The sequence below is a fragment of the Dermacentor andersoni genome, chromosome 3, assembly GCF_023375885.2.
Source record: "Dermacentor andersoni chromosome 3, qqDerAnde1_hic_scaffold, whole genome shotgun sequence".
NCBI lineage: Eukaryota > Metazoa > Arthropoda > Arachnida > Ixodida > Ixodidae > Dermacentor > Dermacentor andersoni.
In genome coordinates, this window is record NC_092816.1 from 211312766 (window position 1) to 211330422 (window position 17657).

Here is a 17657-nt window from a genome sequence, read left to right on the forward strand (position 1 = left end):
CACTTAAACTACGGTCGTACTTCTAGCACAACATTTAAGGAAAACAACCTTTGTCTACTATTTTTGTCACTGCGCAGAAAGGCTCTTCGCGTGTGCCTATTTCATAAAGTATTTCATCATCATATCCTTAGCAGTGAGCTCATTCTAGCACCTACTTATCTGTCATATCGAGTTCATCACCGTCATAAAGTAAGAGACACTTTTTGTCACACAAACGTGTTTTTATGTTAACTTATTCCACATACAACTATCGACTGGAACCGCCTTCCCGATGATATCGTGTCAATAAAAGTCAGCGCAGTTTACCGCTGAACCTTGTTTGCTTTTCAACTGTGACGATGCACTTGGCCACATGCGCTGTTTTGAGCAAACGGCGTTGCGCCGTATTTTCCTTTTGGCCAGTTCAGATGTCGCTAGGTTTATATAATTTGAATGTGATAAAATTCTTCTTGTTATTTGATTTCTTAATCATTACGTTCACTGCACATGTAACTTGCATTATATAAAGTTGTAGTAATTGTTAGTATTTTTCGCATGTACCCCACTTCCCTCTATCATGCCTTGGCACTTGAGAGTATGTGAGATAAATAAATAAATAAGTATTGTACGCATCGCCGCAACGAATTAACTCGTCCAAGAACACACGCGAGGCGAATCACCCGTACGTGGGCAAAGGCAGTAAATGTCTCTAATGTATAGAAGCAGGTTATCAAACGGGCTCTATTCTACATTCTTGCCGTTCTTCTCGCATGAGACATACTCCCACAATCGAGATGCGGTGACCAAATTACAGTGTTCGCGTTCTTTGAAGCAGGACCTGGTGACTGCTTCTACCTAGAGTGATCAGAAAGCACAGGAATGGGATAGATTTCATCGCAGTTCTCATTTATGTTTAGGTTGCCCCAGTTTATGGCACGGAACACAGGACAAGCTTGTAAAAGAAACCAACCCTCTCCCTGAGCATTTCGCTTGGTCATTAGACATTTTTAGTTTAAGGGACATCAGAGGTTTGCTTTTCGTTTGCGTACTCAAGCTCTTTGAATCACAGTGAAACTCAACCAAATTTGGGTGCCTTGGTACGTAAACCCTTTGTGTTTCCTGACCGTAAACGGTAATTTTGAAGACAATAAGCTTTGTTAGCTGCCTTCACACCGGGTTCACATATCTGAAATCTCACTATGTTGCTTCCAGTTCCTCCTAAACAATATTGGTTACGCGACTTGTGATCTATGAACAAGAGAATGTATAAAATAATACCTCTCAAATTCGAGTAAACGCAGCAGTAGTCAGCGCTACGAATATTTTCTAGGTAAAAAATATGGAGATCCCACGCACAGTGGCAATCGATGTAAACGAAGCTTTGTGCGCTGTTTGCTTTGATTGACGATAATTAGCGGTGATGTCGACGGCAAAGGCTTCATTTCTTCAACGTTTAATCCGACATGAGAGTGGCGACTCGATGTTAAAAGTTACCTTGCGTGCACCACTGCTGTTTGTCGGCGTAGTAAACAGAACACACAGGGAGAGGTGGTTGCTTGAGGCATTGTTGTGCGCCACACTTCATAACCTCCGAGATGGTCATTGTCATTGCCTCACAGGCACGTCGGATCATGGCAGAACTATTTAGCTTTAATTGAATTGTGGGACATTACGTGTTAAAACTACCATCGGATTAAGAGGCACAAAGTAGTGATGGACTCTGGATTCATTTTGACACCGTGATGTTCTTTAACGTGTCACAACATCTCAGTGCACGTGCGGTTCCTATTTCGCCTCCGTCGAATTGCGGCTGCCGTGACCGCGATCAAATTCACCACCTCTAGCAATGCCATGGCCGCAAAGCTACCGCACTGCGCACAGAAGCGCTGATTTCACGGTCGACCGCTTCCCTAGCGTCGCCTGGACCATGCGGTGCGCTTTAAATAATGCGGCTGTTTTCTGCACGTCTTGCGTAATTTGTCGGCTTGGCCGATTTGCATGGTGTTTATTTTACAGAAATGGCAGGAATTCACTGTACCATAGCTTGAACTTAAGCTTATCCATTATTCCCGCAACCACTGTTGTATAGTGGTAGGGTTTTCTTGCCTTCTCACATCAGCTTCCCTCTTCCCTCTTTGTGTGGGAACTGCTTCTTCTCTTCCCTCCTCTCTACAGTTCTATCTACGCCCCCTCTGGACTCACAGGTTAGTAGAAAGGGAAGCGCTGCAGTTTCTGCAATGCTTGTGAGGGGGATCACCGATAATTACAGCTGTCAAGAGGAAGCTTCAGACGGCATTGTGCGCATTCCACGCGGTATGGTCGAAACGAGTTTCTCGCGTCGCCTTTCCTCTCTGACTAGCTCCCGTCATGTATACGCACGGTTTTAACCACCTCCGCCCTCCCTCCCCCCCTTCGCCACGTGGTATGCCAGGCAGCAGCAGCCACAGCAGCAGCAGCAGCAGCAATGGAAAAGTCGAAGGAATAGGCAAATATAACAATCAGTATATTTACCTAAAAACGCGGTGGGATGAGAGTATCTGTGATGCTGTCGCCTTCTGCCATACCTCCTTCAAGTACCATCTAGCTTGCCTGAACCACCATCCATTTGATTGCACGAAGTGCCCTAGTTCGAAGTGGTGTAGTACAAGGGATCGGAAAAGTGGACTGGAGCCAGCGTTACCGTTCGCACATGCAATTTTGTGCTTAAAATAAGAAATATTGTTGCGGTTGCAAGTTAACCAAATATCGCTTGACGATTAACATTGGGGGCCCACAGTAAAACCACAGATGTGACAGTGCCGCGTGGCACGGTTTGGGCTTCTTTCAATATAGAGCAGAACTACCTTTGAAGGACTTATGAATATTGATGAAAGAAATGGCAGGCTAACGTACAAATTCTGCTGAGTTCAAGAGTATTAACATAGTTACAACGGAACCTCTCCCTCATTGTCTCCATCACTGCTAGATCCCTATTATGATGAAAGATGCCACCGAGAAGTCACTTGGATGGCCTACATGTAAACGCTATAGCGAAACTGGCACACAGGGCAAATCTATGAACCTTCAAACTGAGCCTGCTGAAATAAACGAAGAACTGTCACACATGCAAGCCCTAGAGGCAAAGTTTGATAAGTTGATAGGCTTACAAGACACTGTGCAGAAAATAGGAAGGTCATTAAAGCATTTGTCTGACATTTACGACAACTTAAAGGACGCTATAAGACAGCAGGAACAGGGTATCAGTGAATTGCACCACCGACTGTAGTGTTCAGCAGTCGCAATACGTAGGAATGGTCTAAAAGTTAAAGGAATGCTTTAGAAATAAACGCTTTAGGGTAGTACAGCCGAAGACAGAACCTGGAATTTCATGGCTTCCATAAACATGTTGGCGAGAATCTTAACAAAAATAAATAAGATTGCTACACTGCTTGACCTGCCACCACTATTTCAGGAATATATTGAGAGAATGTACCGTCTACGTGCAAAAGAAAACAGGGACCCTATCGTTCTTGCCCGTTTCGCCACCAGAACACTGAAGGCTGCATAGTTCGAAAAGAAAAAAAAAACCCTTCAGGAGCAAAGCACAGGACAATAGGTTTTTTGATAACTTGAGTAACACCAATAAGCAGCTGCTTTGGCTTACAAAAAACAACGCAAGAGAATTGAACTATCAATTCGTTTGGAGTTCACAGAGAACTATCTCTGTACCCATGCAACGATAAGGTGCGCCACAGAAAACCATCTAAACAAAATCGCCAAACATAACAGGCCATCGACAAGTACAAACATGGAACCTTATCACGGTATTACATCCTAGAACACCTCAGTAACGAAAAATAACGGCTTCCATGAGAAGGGGGTAAAACTGTTCCACATGAATGCGCAAAATTAAAGAAACAAACAGTTTGATAGTGAGACATACCTATCTTAGCTGAACTATAATTTGATTTCCTAGCTTTTCCAGAAACACGGTATGCGATTTAGTATTGTGTCATACATTTCCTATGTTACAAGCACGTCTAAGTTCTTCGTTCGAAAAAACGAAGCGGTGGCGGTTCTTTTTCTACTCGCGAATGTAATTCTTGTGAAATCTTGACTGAATTTACATGTGTGACTGATGAATTTGAATGTGTAGGAGGAGTTTCTTGAAATATTATGATTGTTGTTGTCTACCGCCAACCTCAAGGTGCTCTAGCAAGACTGCTTCATTATATTGATTCGGTACTTGACCTTTCTAGCTCGAAGTAATTACAGTCGGTAATTGTTAATGACTTCAGTGCTGACTTAGTTTCAAAAAGTAATAACAGGAATCAACTTATTGAAACTATACTAGCAAATGGCTGTGAAAACCTGATTGAGCTTCCTTATCCGATGGTTGACAACTCAAACACATTGATTGATATATGTTTTACATCTGTCACAAGAAAGGAGACATGTTCTGGAGTGCTCAGTTAAGGCATAAGTGATAATCTGCCGTTTTTCGCCGCGTTGGCAATTCGTGTGCGCACAGATAGCAAACATAACTTCAAGCGGGTCTAAATAACCACAGTATACGGATATTTCAAACCTTGCAGTGCAAATTGGTGTGATGTTTCTGCTGAAGAAAATCCTACAGCATCATACCATGAATTTCTGTTTAAAGTGAAACAAATATACAATGTAGTATTTACTTCCATCGCTGTGGTCAAACAAGAAAAACTGTAAGGGAATGGGTAAATCATGTACTATACGAGCGCATTCAGCGCAGACGAATTATTCAATAGCTTCTTAAAAACTCGCGATCCTGAAATATTTAGACTTTAAACAAGTGTGAAACAAGCTGAACAGTGATCTCAAGAAAGCGGAATTCGGATATAACGCCCGTCGATTTCAAACCTTTGTGAGTGATGGTGGTAGGACCTGGAAGACATACAGTGAACTAATAGGATCATCTTCCCAGAGTGTGCCCCGTGAAATTGTTTCAAATGGTGAGAAGTACTGTGGTGAAGATGCAGCTAATATTTATTATTCACATTGTGTTTTAACTAAACCAGCACGGTGTCACGCGCGCAAAGGTAAACATGAGCACGTCTAACTCTATGAGCGCGGAAACTGGCTGTGAAAATTCTGGAGTGCGGAAGCGCGGCAACAGCAAGCGCACTGACCTTCATGCATTTCTCGATTCAGCACCAGCGAAATGTGGAAATCACAGCGCATACAAAGCTACCGGAACTACGCGCACTCTGCAAACATCGCAGATCGCCTTGAAGATGAGGCCCGCGCGGGCGATCACTTTGGTCACGTCGCAGATTGCTTTGAAGACACACGAGCGCCGACAACGCGTCTCTACGGCGTCCGCGATTAGGCTGCACATGGCGCGATTTACAGTCACTGACACAGCGAATTCAGTCGCTCAGCGACTGCCGCGCAGTCGTGCGCTCTCCGCGACTGGATTCCAACAAGTTGGTCGCGCCGTCGCTGAGTCGCCGCGATCGGCGCGATGTGGGAGGGGCAATGTGTGACGATGCAAAGCGCTGTCAAAATAGGCGCTTTGCTGTTTTACCGCTCGGTGGTAGCTCTGCGGAGCAATGTCGGGCGACAGTTTTAGCTATGCTTTAACAGGACGCACCAACCAGCGCCTGCGGCTTAGGCGCTTCATAAACATATTTTTTTTTCTTCCGCTTACACAATTCGTTTAAAAGGAGAAGCTGCACGCTATCTAGGTTGGGAGAAGGACGCCGCTTTAACATAAGACACGCACCGGCTTTGATCGCCACGGTCGTCAACCTCTTCATCGCTACAAATTGTAGCAGCTGCTTATACATGCACATCAACAGTAGTTTGTTCTTTTCCAAAAGCAAATACTCATCTAGGAAAAAGGTTTTAACTTCCGTAGTAACAAAACTAGAGTGTAGTAAACGGAACCACCCCACTCACGCCGCAAAAGCCGCATGCTCATACTTGCGGTGTTGTCCAGCGCCTTACTCGCCGTATCTGCAAGCTGTTGTAAAGGCTCAAAGCTTTTGAACGTTAAAAAAATAGTGTACCTATTCTATTATCGAATAAAAAAAGGAAAATTTAAATATTTTCCTAGTTTCCATGTTATTTTTATTTAGCGATGCAGGCGTGGGTACTTCGTGAGTAGGAGGCAGCCTTGCGCATCGCTGCGGCAGAAATTGAGCCGCCGCAGACGCATGTGAAAGCTGTCAGAGAAAATCGCTCTGTGACGTGCGCGGCAGAACGATTTCTTTCTTCCCAATCGCGCCATGTGAAACAGCCTGCTCGCGTGGCCAACGCCGTAGCAGAGGCCGCGGTTGTCTCCACTCTGTACAGAGCGGCGGGCGAAGAGGACAACCAGACATCCTAGCAGCCGTCGTCGACAAACGCCCCTGCTCCCTTGCGTCTACCCCTCCCTCGTGCTCGACTGGAGAGGGCACCAATCCGGACCGCGTTCCTCGCTCGCGCACGCGACATTGAACAGCACTCGCCGACTTACACTCATACGGAACCTCACGGCGACGGCCGAAATGCACCTTGAGGGTCGATATATTTCTATCACAATAAAAAACCTTAACTTTTTCATGTATTCAGGAACTTAATAAGCAGGCTCTTCAGAAAATGACTAAGCAGGCTATCCTCAAGCTGTGGACAAAACTAGCCGGAAAATGCTGCAGTGAGAAAAGCCCGCTTTCCCGCGACGCCGTCTTGGGCACTCGGTCGTCTGCGTTTAGTGAAGTGCACAGCAAAGCGATCGCGGCACTCTCCAGCGCTGTAGCAGACGACACGAAACACCTGCCTCTAGTTCATGTGCGCCTGGGCCGCTTCACTTCGATGTGCGGCCGCGCCCGAAACGCTGGCGCTCCGCGCAGCGAGGACACACTGAGCTGCTAAGCAAAGAGTGGATGACTCTGTACATGTACATGAATTACTAACTATAGCCCATCAGTAGCTGTTAAACATGTAACTCTAACAAGTGGGTTCTAGTAGGCCTACATGGCTTATATGGCAAAAAGCCTGGCACCCCGGTTCGATGTTAGCTGCTAGCATTTGAAAGCCGGGCTCATTCCAATGTTTCTGCTTTTCGCACCTTGTCAGTGCTGCGAAACGCAATGACGCTCCACCTACGTTATCACTGGAATCGGCTGGTGGTGAATGGTAGATGATATGAAACGAATAGAAACGAGCGATATGAATCGCCAGTTACACTGAGTTCATTACGCCCCAAAGGAATTTACGAAGGCTTTAGGCGGAACTCCAGAGTGTGTGGCGAGGAGAATTCGATAAATCTTAACCCAGAGAAAACAGCGAGGTAGCCTTTAGATTCGGTGTGACCAGAGGAAATTTAGTAACTTTATACAAGGAGATATCGCCGAAAACCTAATGACAAAGAAGGCGTAGCGAATATGCGCAAACGGAATACGTTGAAATAAACGTCCGAGTGTGTTCATAAGCACAAAGTGTGAAGCCTAACACGTTTCTTGGAGAAAAGTGATTTATGTTTTGTTTGTTTTACTATTTTTTCTCTACGCTTTCATGAGCCATGGAAACACCTCGAATGAGTAATGTCAGACGAACCTTTAGGGTGCCATTCCTTCCTGCTTTGTAGAAGTCGGCGATCAGGAAGCGCGAGGTGTCCTTGCTCAGGAAGTACGAGAAGTTGCGGCTGTCTCTGCGGTCACCACCGATTGCCTCGTACACCAATACGGTCTCACCCCTGCGCCAAGTCAGCAGGGCTTCTTAAAACTATCTACACAACCATATAGCGTCCTCGAGACGCGATAGAAAAGGTTGTGTACAGCATGTGTGAATAATTCGTTGAGCAAATTTCATGTGAGCTGAAAAACTGTACAAATTAAGAAAAGCTTAAACACATGCGCAGCGCCCCTTAGAACATTTGGGCAGAGCATATCTACAATGACTATCCAGGTATCCGGACAGCCCCAGCGCGCCATGTATGAGGCATGTACTGCACTGTGAGGAAGGGGAATAATTGAGTTTTTTTTTTGACACCGACGGATTTCGCGCGGTGGACTTTGTCCTCTACCCAGGACCCTGGTGAATCTGGCCCGTCTCTCATTGTTCCCTTTGGACACGCTAAGCTATTTGGCGGCGCTGCCGACCCCATACACATACATAGTGGCGCAAGTGTGGCGTCAAAGAGTTTTGTTTGAGAGGGGCACATAATCAGTGGCCTAAATCTAGTCGCACATGCCCAGTGGTCTCAGGGGCACATAGCCAAGTTGGCGTGAAAGAGGTTAATTGAAGAGGGGCACAAAACCCAGTGCCACATAGCCACGTGAACACCGGCATTTTAGACTTCACTACTTGCGGTATCGGCGAATCTTAAGACTTTCATTTGTTTTTTGATTAGTTTCGAATTGCTGGCTGGAAAGTTAAGTTACATTGGGCAGAAAATCACTTCTCTGCAGAAGGATATGTTAGCCACAAAGCTATACTGCATAGTGGAATCACATTTGAAAGAGCTATCCACCGGCTTGATGATAAGCGCTTTCAAAAAAGTGTTTATGCGCTGTGTTAGCTCAATTAAATATTAATTAAACCCATCGATCAATAAATGTTTATTTACCGTGCTTATGAACAAACTTTTCGCCTACGGGATGCAGCGTGCATACAGCAAAATAAAACGAACTACAAGAGAATGCAAGGAAAAAAATGGTCTGTAATCAACGCTGCGAAGGTGCTTAGACAGCGAAGCTATAAACGACAACTAGAACGATTACCTATGGCAACTTAGCTTGAAATTATTCACATGGCTTCATTCAGGCGCACTTTACCTAATTATTAGCCTAAAACGTTACAACGGCCTGCGACTTGGCTTGCGCCACTACTTCATGCCCGTACACAGTGGATCAGAGAGAAATGAATTTCACCACACTTTCGCGGCGCCTCGCATGCACGTTGCTCTTCACGAGTCCTCGCTATACGTCGCCTTCCCACAGCACTGTCACAAGACAATTCAATTTCTAGGCGGGCTCTTCCTTTGCATACGAACGAGCAGTTACATAACTTCCTGCTTCGTATGCTACCGTTGCCGCTTCCCGCCAAATGCAGCTAACGCAACCGAAATCCTTGCCGGGAAGCACTTATTGCGAAGGCTATTCGTTAAGGCGAGCTCTGTGGCTTTTTTTGTTCTTTGCCCCGCACGGTTGGCGCTGCCTGTGCGTCCGCTTTGGAACGGGTGGATGGGTTGCGCCACAAAGTTCTTGCTATTACACTGCCTCATGTCCGACCTAGGTTAAAGAAGCACAAAAGGAAACAAAACCGCTATGAACTACCACAACCACATTTTCTGACCACCTATTGCGAACTTCCTTTTGTACGTCTCCGTTTCTTGTCGTTTCTCTACTTCCACCAATCTTCCAATCGCCTCTCAACAGCGGCACTCTATCGGCCCTCTCTATCGCGGAGAAGTGAGTGCCAACTACAGGCACTGCAAGGAACCCAGTGGCGCGCGCGGTGCGCGTGTCCCAAGTGTTTGCCTACGCACACGACAGACCCATTGGGAGGTATAGCTATACAGCTGAGCTGTATGGAGAGAAAGGGTCATCGAAACTGGGGACAATGTTTGCCATTACAAAGGAAACACAACACAACGAATATAAAAGTAAAATTTTGAAAAGGACACGTCACATAAAACAAAACGCAAGGTCAGTAGAATATAGACTTGACAAAGACTCGGAGAATGTGTGACAGTATGATATAACAATGCCCGTGCCATTGCAAACAATGACAGCCACTTATGAAAAATATCGATATCGGCAAGATACGGGAACGTTTCCTCTATTAGGTCATTTCGCGAAGAAATTGAAAATTGTATATGATTGCATACTTTTTCCGAACCCATTTTGTGATGTCACTGTTGCATTTAGAATTTACATTTCACAGAACCGAAGTTCGGCCAGGTAGAATGTTGTGTCGAGCCTGTGAAAAGGTGTTCGTAATTTTAATTTAGTGTATAGCAAGGAAATATGGCCCAGAGATGGCGGACTCTTCATTGGCATGCGTTTCAGTGTTAGCAAAGAGTCTATGATTGCATGAAAGTTTCAACGGAGGTTGTTCATCTCAAAGACACTACAGCATTACAACTCAAAGACATTACATGTATAGAGTAACAAAACATAATGTTCGCTGCTTTGGCAAGTGAATATCATAACTTGGGTCTTAAAAGCATCCGGGGTGAGGATATTGTCTTTGCGCCACTTCGAAAAAGAAAGCCGTTTAGACTGCAGTATGCGATCCTCATCAACAGTGCGAATTTTCTTGAAAGTGTCGATGTCATCGGCATATAGAAGGAAAAAAATCCTAGATAGCTTAAAGAAAGGCGATTATAACATTTTTAGGAGTGGCCTTAATACTCCTCCTTAAAGGGCCCCTCACTAGGTCTGACTATTTTGAGCTGACAAGCGGAGAACATACATTGCGCGATAACGATTGTGTCTGCAAAGTATTACACCGCTACGCGCCGCGGAAAGATCTGAAATTTCAAACAGAACTCCGTTATTGCTTCTGTTCGCGGCCGCCGTGCTCCAAGCCGGAGGGTGACGTACTCGTTTGGCTGCGCCTACGTACTGGTGTCCGCAGTGTGACGTCGCTCGTGGTGAAGACAACAGCTGTTATCCTTGCGATCTGTTCCTCGAATTGGCGAATTGAAGTTTAGAGAAATAATAAAACACACAAACGGAATGTCTGCGTGCTTTTTGCTTTGTTTTACTTCGCACCGAAGCAAAAGAAATGTACTTCCGCTTTGTCTGCTTGCTCCCACGGTCGTGCGGTCACGTGCGCAGGTACCGAAACAGCCACTTTCTACCGTGTTCCAGCGCGTGATCATGCTCTTCAATTCCGCTTGTTCTGTCTCAGTATTCGTGTAGCACTTAATTATACCGCTAGTCATGTTTCCTTGTGGACAGCGCACTGCGCGAACGAGACAACAGCTAGCGCGCGACGCCGCGATAGGAAGTGCGTAGTGCCAAAAAAAAAAAAGGAAAGAAGCGAAGAGAAAAAACACGAAGGCGGAGCCTGCAATGCATGCGCCGCGCGATCCTCGAGGTCCGGTGTGGGAGAATGCAGGGAAGGAATATCGCTTGCGGAGGCATGACAGGGCGAGTGGAGAGAGCGTCGTGCTTGGCTGTGGAGCCCGCCTGCTGAAATCATGGGTTCGCGGAGCTGAAATATTTCTATCTAGGCTATTATTGAGCTGACATGAAAAAATTTTGCGGCAGAACGCTCCCTAGAGGACACGTGACAACTTCCAGCGTATAACCAAATTTGCTATGGGGCCTGCTGAGGGGCCCTTTAAGGGACGCTGTTAGTTGTCTTGTGCAAAAAAGACGTTTGGTCATTGACGTTAACATAAGAAGATCTCCAAAGAAGATAACTGCACAATGAATTGAGAAATGACGTGTCACTACCAAGGTACTTGAAGTGACTGTCTAATGGAACGTGCCTTTAGACTATGGTGGAAATAATAGGATTATGTGTATAATATACTAGCAGAGCAGTTAAAATTTCATATAATAACCAGCGGGGATACTTAGAGCGCTTAGGTCTGTATTGGGAAACTTATTTGCGCACACTACGCAATACACACTCCGTAAACTGACTTACTTGGTTATCAAGATCGGTTTTACCTGTAACCAGTGGCCAATCGGTTGTGGACAAGAAATCATATAAACTATCACACTTACCACACGCTTAAAAGCAAAGCTAGAGCAATCGTATACGCCACTGAATGAGCTCTAATTCAGGGCTGACAAAGGGAGAGTTATCTGTAGTAACTGGCGAAACTTTTATTGGGATGCACAAGGGATATTTCCAAAGGAGAGACAAATTCACCTTAAGCATTCGATAGCCAAAGCTCTGAAATGTCACCACAGCTATTCGCAATCAAGTTCTCTTGCTAAAAGGAACTGAAGGCCAGAAAGTCCAACAATAGTTGTTTAGCTTCATTTCATTTATTTTTTATTTTCTCGCAGGGCCGTTCCGCGTTACAGAGAGGAGTGAGTATACAAGAATGCAAATGGGTATACAAGAATACGTTTGAAGCAGGCAGGTTAATGAAGATGATCAGATACAGTAGACTTGAAGGGTTCGGGTACTGCGATAGACACGATGGAGGCAGGAAGGTGGTTCCAGTCCACCCTAGTCTTCGGAACAAACTAATAAAAATAAAGATTAGTCCTGCAGCTTGGCACGCCAACTTTGAACCGGTGGTCCATGCGGGACGAAAAGTAAGTAGGAGTAATAAAGAGTGATTGATTTATAGTATCGTTGGTGAAATATATTTTGTGAAAGAAGCATAAACGAGAAATACGATGGCGTAAGGAAAGGTCAGGAAGATTTAATGTTTTCTTCATAAGCTTTACACTGGCTGAACGAGAATAACTGAAAAGCATCAAACGAACAGAATGATTTTGGATGGATTCGAGGACTTGTACAAGTGATTTGGTGTGAGGATCCCAAACGGAAGAAGCATACTCTAGTTTCGGGTGCACAGGAGTATTAATTAGAAGTAGTTTTAGGGACACAGGAGCCAGGGAAAAATTACGGTGAAGAAAACCAAGTGTGCGGTTAGCATTATTGGTGATATGTGCAACGTGCGTTTTCCATGATAGGTTGGCAGTAATGTATACGCCAAGGTACTTATAATCAGAGGCTGAAGTTAAAGAAGAGTTATTGAGGAAGTAGGTGCATGGAAACTGTTTAGGCGACCGCGTTATTCTAATTACTTTGCACTTACCAAAATTTAGTTTCATAGACCAGGTGGGACACCAAGTGGAGATAAACGAGAAGAAAGGGGGTTAAACTAGGGGCCCGATTTTGATTAGTCGTATCGTAAGAAGCCAACAAACACTGACACGAAGGACAACTTAAGGGAAATTACTTGTGCTTAATAAATGAAATAAAGAAACGATAAATTAATGGAAATTAAAGTGGATGAAAAGACAACTTGCCGCTGGTGGGAACCGAACGCACAACCTTCGCATTGCGCGTGCGATGCTCTACCAATTGAGCTACCACGGCGCCGTATCCCCATCCACTTTCTTGGGTATTTATGCGTCCTAGTAGAACCCTCGGAGTGTTAGCCAGCGCCACCACTCACAGACCTTGGCGGCAGACGTGGAACGTCCTTTTTGCCGCAGGCGTCACGAGAACGTGATCTTTTTAGACCAGCGCAGAGGAAGCACTGGTACTGTTTCCATGCGGAACTTGGAAACTAGAAGTGCATAGTCATCTGCCGCCGTCAACAGCACAGTGCGGGCGATAGTATTCATCTGGGGAACTACGATAGCAGGTTGATGCATCAAGGCAACGGGCCAAGTCCAGGTGAAAGCCAAAACTGGGTAAAGAAGAAACAAGTCTTTAGCCGAGTCTGCATTCTTGCTGCCGGCCAACGCCCACTCTGTGGAGTACCAGGAGTTTTCTGTGTAATGACTAATAATAATAATAATAATTACTCCCGTTGCTCAATTTAAAACAAACAAACATCTGAACAACGTGGTTGAATAAAGAGTTTCTTTTGTTTTCATAGAAAACGAAAAAATACGAGGCATCCTATTTTATATCATGACAATCTACCTTATTAAATTTCAAAAAAAAGGAATGCATGTGGTATTTATACTCTCACGTAGTAGTGACGATAAGGAAGGCAGCAAAACTGATTATTGGGTGTTTTATTGGGCGAATTTGTGCGCTCAAAAGGAGGCTGCACTCAAAGAACGATAGCGGAGAACACAGTCCGCGGTCGTCAGAAATCTGATCAGTGGGTCAAGCGCGCCGGCTTTTATAACATCAGTCATTGAAGGTTCCAGAGTAACCGCTGCGAACCGCGTGTCTTCCATAATGATCTACGCCATTCACTATGCCCTATGAAATCACATCATATAAGGTTCGGTTACAACAGATAGCGGGTAGAACCATGGATAATGTTTGAGAAACTTTCGATACGTGTGGGCGCGTTCAGCGCTGTGCTATAAAATTTCTTAGGAGGTGAAACGTGGTCATGAACCCGATAAAGGTAAACAAGTACACGTGTAAACACCCCCCTCTTACAAAGCATCGTCCCTATGCTATTAAGTGAGCGAAGCACAATACGACACTTTTTAAACAACTAGCACAGGAACAAAGACACAAAGTCTAATGTAACACAGAGCAAAAAAAGAAGGTCGAGAGTTCAGTGATGCAAAGTTCCAAAGTTCGTTAGCGCCGGTACAACGGCTTAAGTCGCACAACAGACCATTTCAGGTCGTGAGCGGTGCCGCTGTGATAGCGAGATGCCGTCTGGCACGACCAAATAATCTAGTGCGCCAATGCGCCAGATGATCTTGTAGGATATGAAATAGTGGCGTAATAGTTTCTCACTGAATCCTCGTCAGCGCATTGGGGTCCAAACCCAAGCACGGTCGCCGAGCTGGTACTCGCCGCAGCGTCGTCGTAGGTTGTGGTGTCGGCTGTCAGTCCTCTGCTGGTTCTTGATCCTCCGGCGGGCGAGCTGTCGGGATTCTTCGGCGCGCTGTAGATAACTGGCGACGTCAACATTCTCTTTCTCGTTGACGTGCGGGAGCATTGCGCCGACAGCGGTCATCGGGTTCCTGCCGTAAACCTGCTTGAACGGAGTGATCCGAGTTGTTTCTTGCACTTCCATGTTGTAAGTGAAGGTTACGTAGGGCAGGATGGAATTCCACGTCTTGTGCTCGACGTCGACGTGTATTGCTAGCATGTCGGTGAAGGTCTCAATGAGGCGCTACGTAAGACCATTCGTCTGGGTGTGGTAGGCAGTTGTCCTCCTGTGGCTCGTCTGGCTCTGTTGCAGAATGGCTTGGGTGAGCTATGCTGTAAAAACCGTTCCACTGTCGGCCATGAAGACTTCTGGGGTGCCATGTCGCAGCAGGATGTTCTCGAGGATAAATTTCACCACTTCGGCTCTTGTGGTGCCCTTGTTGATGTGCTTGAACTGCTGCCTGAAGTTTGTCAGCATCACTTTCGCTTTCCCTTCATGCAGTTGAGCGATCCCTCTTGCGACGCAAATTTCACGAACGAGGAGTAGACGTTGGCCGCCCTCGATGATGCCTTCAATGTCTGAGGGTGCTTCGCTGCCGACGGAAATGACAAATCAATTCTTTATTTGCAGACATAGAACATACAGAAATACCAGAACTGGTTCGACCCATAGCCACAGGCTAGTTGTGGGTCCAATGAAAAGTGAATAACAATTGCAAGTACAAATCAAATAAGATACATCACGTGCATACACATATCCTAATCCATAAGAAAGGGGACGCCAAAGACTTAAAAAATTATAGACCGATCAGCTTACTGTCCATTGCCTACAAAGTATTTACTAAGGTAATTGCAAATAGAATCAGGAACACCTTAGACTTCCGTCAACCAAAGGACCAGGCAGGATTCCGTAAAGGCTACTCAACAATAGATCATATTCACACTATCAATCAGGTGATAGAGAAATGTGCGGAATATAACCAACCCTTATATATAGCCTTCATTGATTACGAAAAAGCATTTGATTCAGTCGAAACCTCAGCAGTCATGGAGGCATTGCGGAATCAGGGTGTAGACGAGCCGTACGTAAAAATACTGAAAGATATCTATAGCGGCTCCACAGCCACTGTAGACCTCCATAAAGAAAGCAACAAAATCCCTATAAAGAAAGGTGTCAGGCAGGGAGATACGATCTCTCCAATGCTATTCACAGCATGTTTACAGGAGGTATTCAGAGACCTGGATTGGGAAGAATTGGGGATAAGAGTAAATGGAGAATACCTTAGTAACTTGCGCTTCTCTGATATTGCCTTGCTTAGTAACTCAGGGGACCAACTGCAATGCATGCTCACTGACCTGGAGAGGCAGAGCAGAAGGGTGGGACTAAAAATTAATCTGCAGAAAACTAAAGTAATGTTTAACAGTCTCGGAAGGGAACAGCAGTTTACGACAGGTAGCGAGGCACTGGAAGTGGTAAGGGAATACACCTACTTAGGACAGGTAGTGACTGCTGATCAGGTAGTGACAGGTAGTGACTGCTATAATCAGAAGAATAAGAATGGGCTGGGGTGCGTTGGGCAGGCATTCTGAGATCATGAACAGCAGGTTGCCATTATCCCTCAAGAGAAAAGTTTATAACAGCTGTGTCCTACCAGTACTCACGTACGGGGAGAAACCTGGAGGCTTACGAAAAGGGTTCTACTTAAATTGAGGACGACGCAACGAGCTATGGAAAGAAGAATGATAGGCGTAACATTAAGGGATAAGAAAAGAGCAGATTGGGTGAGAGAACAAACGCGAGTTAATGACATCTTAGTTGAAATCAAGAAAAAGAAATGGGCATGGGCAGGACATGTAATGAGGAGGGAAGATAACCGATGGTCATTAAGGGTTACGGACTGGATTCCGAGGGAAGGGAAGCGTAGCAGGGGGCGACAGAAAGTTAGGTGGGCAGATGAGATTAGGAAGTTTGGAGGGTCAACAGGGCCAGAATTAGTGCATGACCGGGGCAGTTGGAGAAGTATGGGAGAGGCCTTTGCCCTGCAGTGGGCGTAACCAGGCTGATGATGTTGATGATGATGATGATGATGATGATACACATATTTGTCACATACCATTAAGTTGCACGAGCGTATAGAATTAAATTCGAAACAGTGAAAAGCATCTTATACTATTAAACATTTCTAAGTAAACCCAATACACTAATTAGGAGGATTGCAGGCAAGTTTCTGCATTATTATGAAGACACTTTATTAATCTCGACAAAATCGAAACACTAAGATATGTTCAGCAGGTGTCAGCGAGTTACTAAAGAAAAGAAAGGACATCATGATTGTTACCACTGAAAATCATTATTGAGGCTAAGCAAGTATTTCTTATGTAGCGATGAAGAATTATTTGCTTATTTTTTTCTGCTGGTAGTTTATTGCAAATTTTTGGCCCTGAAAACTGTAGCAAACGTAGTCCGTAAATATTTTTAGTCGGAGGAAGATTAAATTACCGCACGTCTGATTGCTGGTCGCAAGAAAAGAAGAATAAAATACAGAAACCATGAAAAAGCAGGTTGTGTTTAACAATACTGAAGACGCACGTGGCAATCTTTAATTCGTCTATCTTATCATACGGCAACATTCATTCTGTTAAATAAAGTCAGACTTGATTTATCATAACGTGAATGGGTAATTATCCTCAGGGCGCGTTTTTGAAGTTTGCGTACAGGTTCAAGATAAGTTTTGTATGTCGTACCCGATGATTCATTACAATATGTGATATGGCTATGGATGAGTGCAAAAGATAAAATACGCAGTGTATTAGTATCGAGACTATGCCGTGCTTGTGAGAGTGCATAGCATCTTGATGCGAGCTTTTTAAAACTGCGCTTACTTGTTCTTTCCAGTGCAGATTGCTGTCGAAAATCACGCCAAGATATTGGAATGAGTTGACTTCTTCTAATGGAAAATCGTTTATTTCTAAATCTAATCATTTAGCAGGAAAGGTATTGTTACGCGTTCGAAATACCCCAAATTTGGTTTTAATAACGTTAATCGTTAGTTTGTTCAGTGAAAACCATTCACTTGCTTTTTTCATACTCTGCGTTTGCTTTATTTTCCAGATCACAAGTGTTATCGGCTGTTACTACAAGTGTCGTCGGCGTACATAAGGGTTTCACTTGTACGAAAAAT

General features: G+C 44.8%; 1 protein-coding gene across 1 annotated transcript in view; it reads right to left on the reverse strand.

Moving 5' to 3' along the window:
* The window catches only part of LOC140216612 (uncharacterized), a 115351-nt gene that overhangs the window by 70552 nt on the left and 27142 nt on the right, over positions 1–17657 (reverse strand). The window contains exon 3 of the mRNA XM_072286989.1: positions 7534–7672. Coding sequence (XP_072143090.1) covers positions 7534–7672 — 139 coding nt within the window. The remainder of the gene's footprint in view (positions 1–7533; positions 7673–17657) is intronic.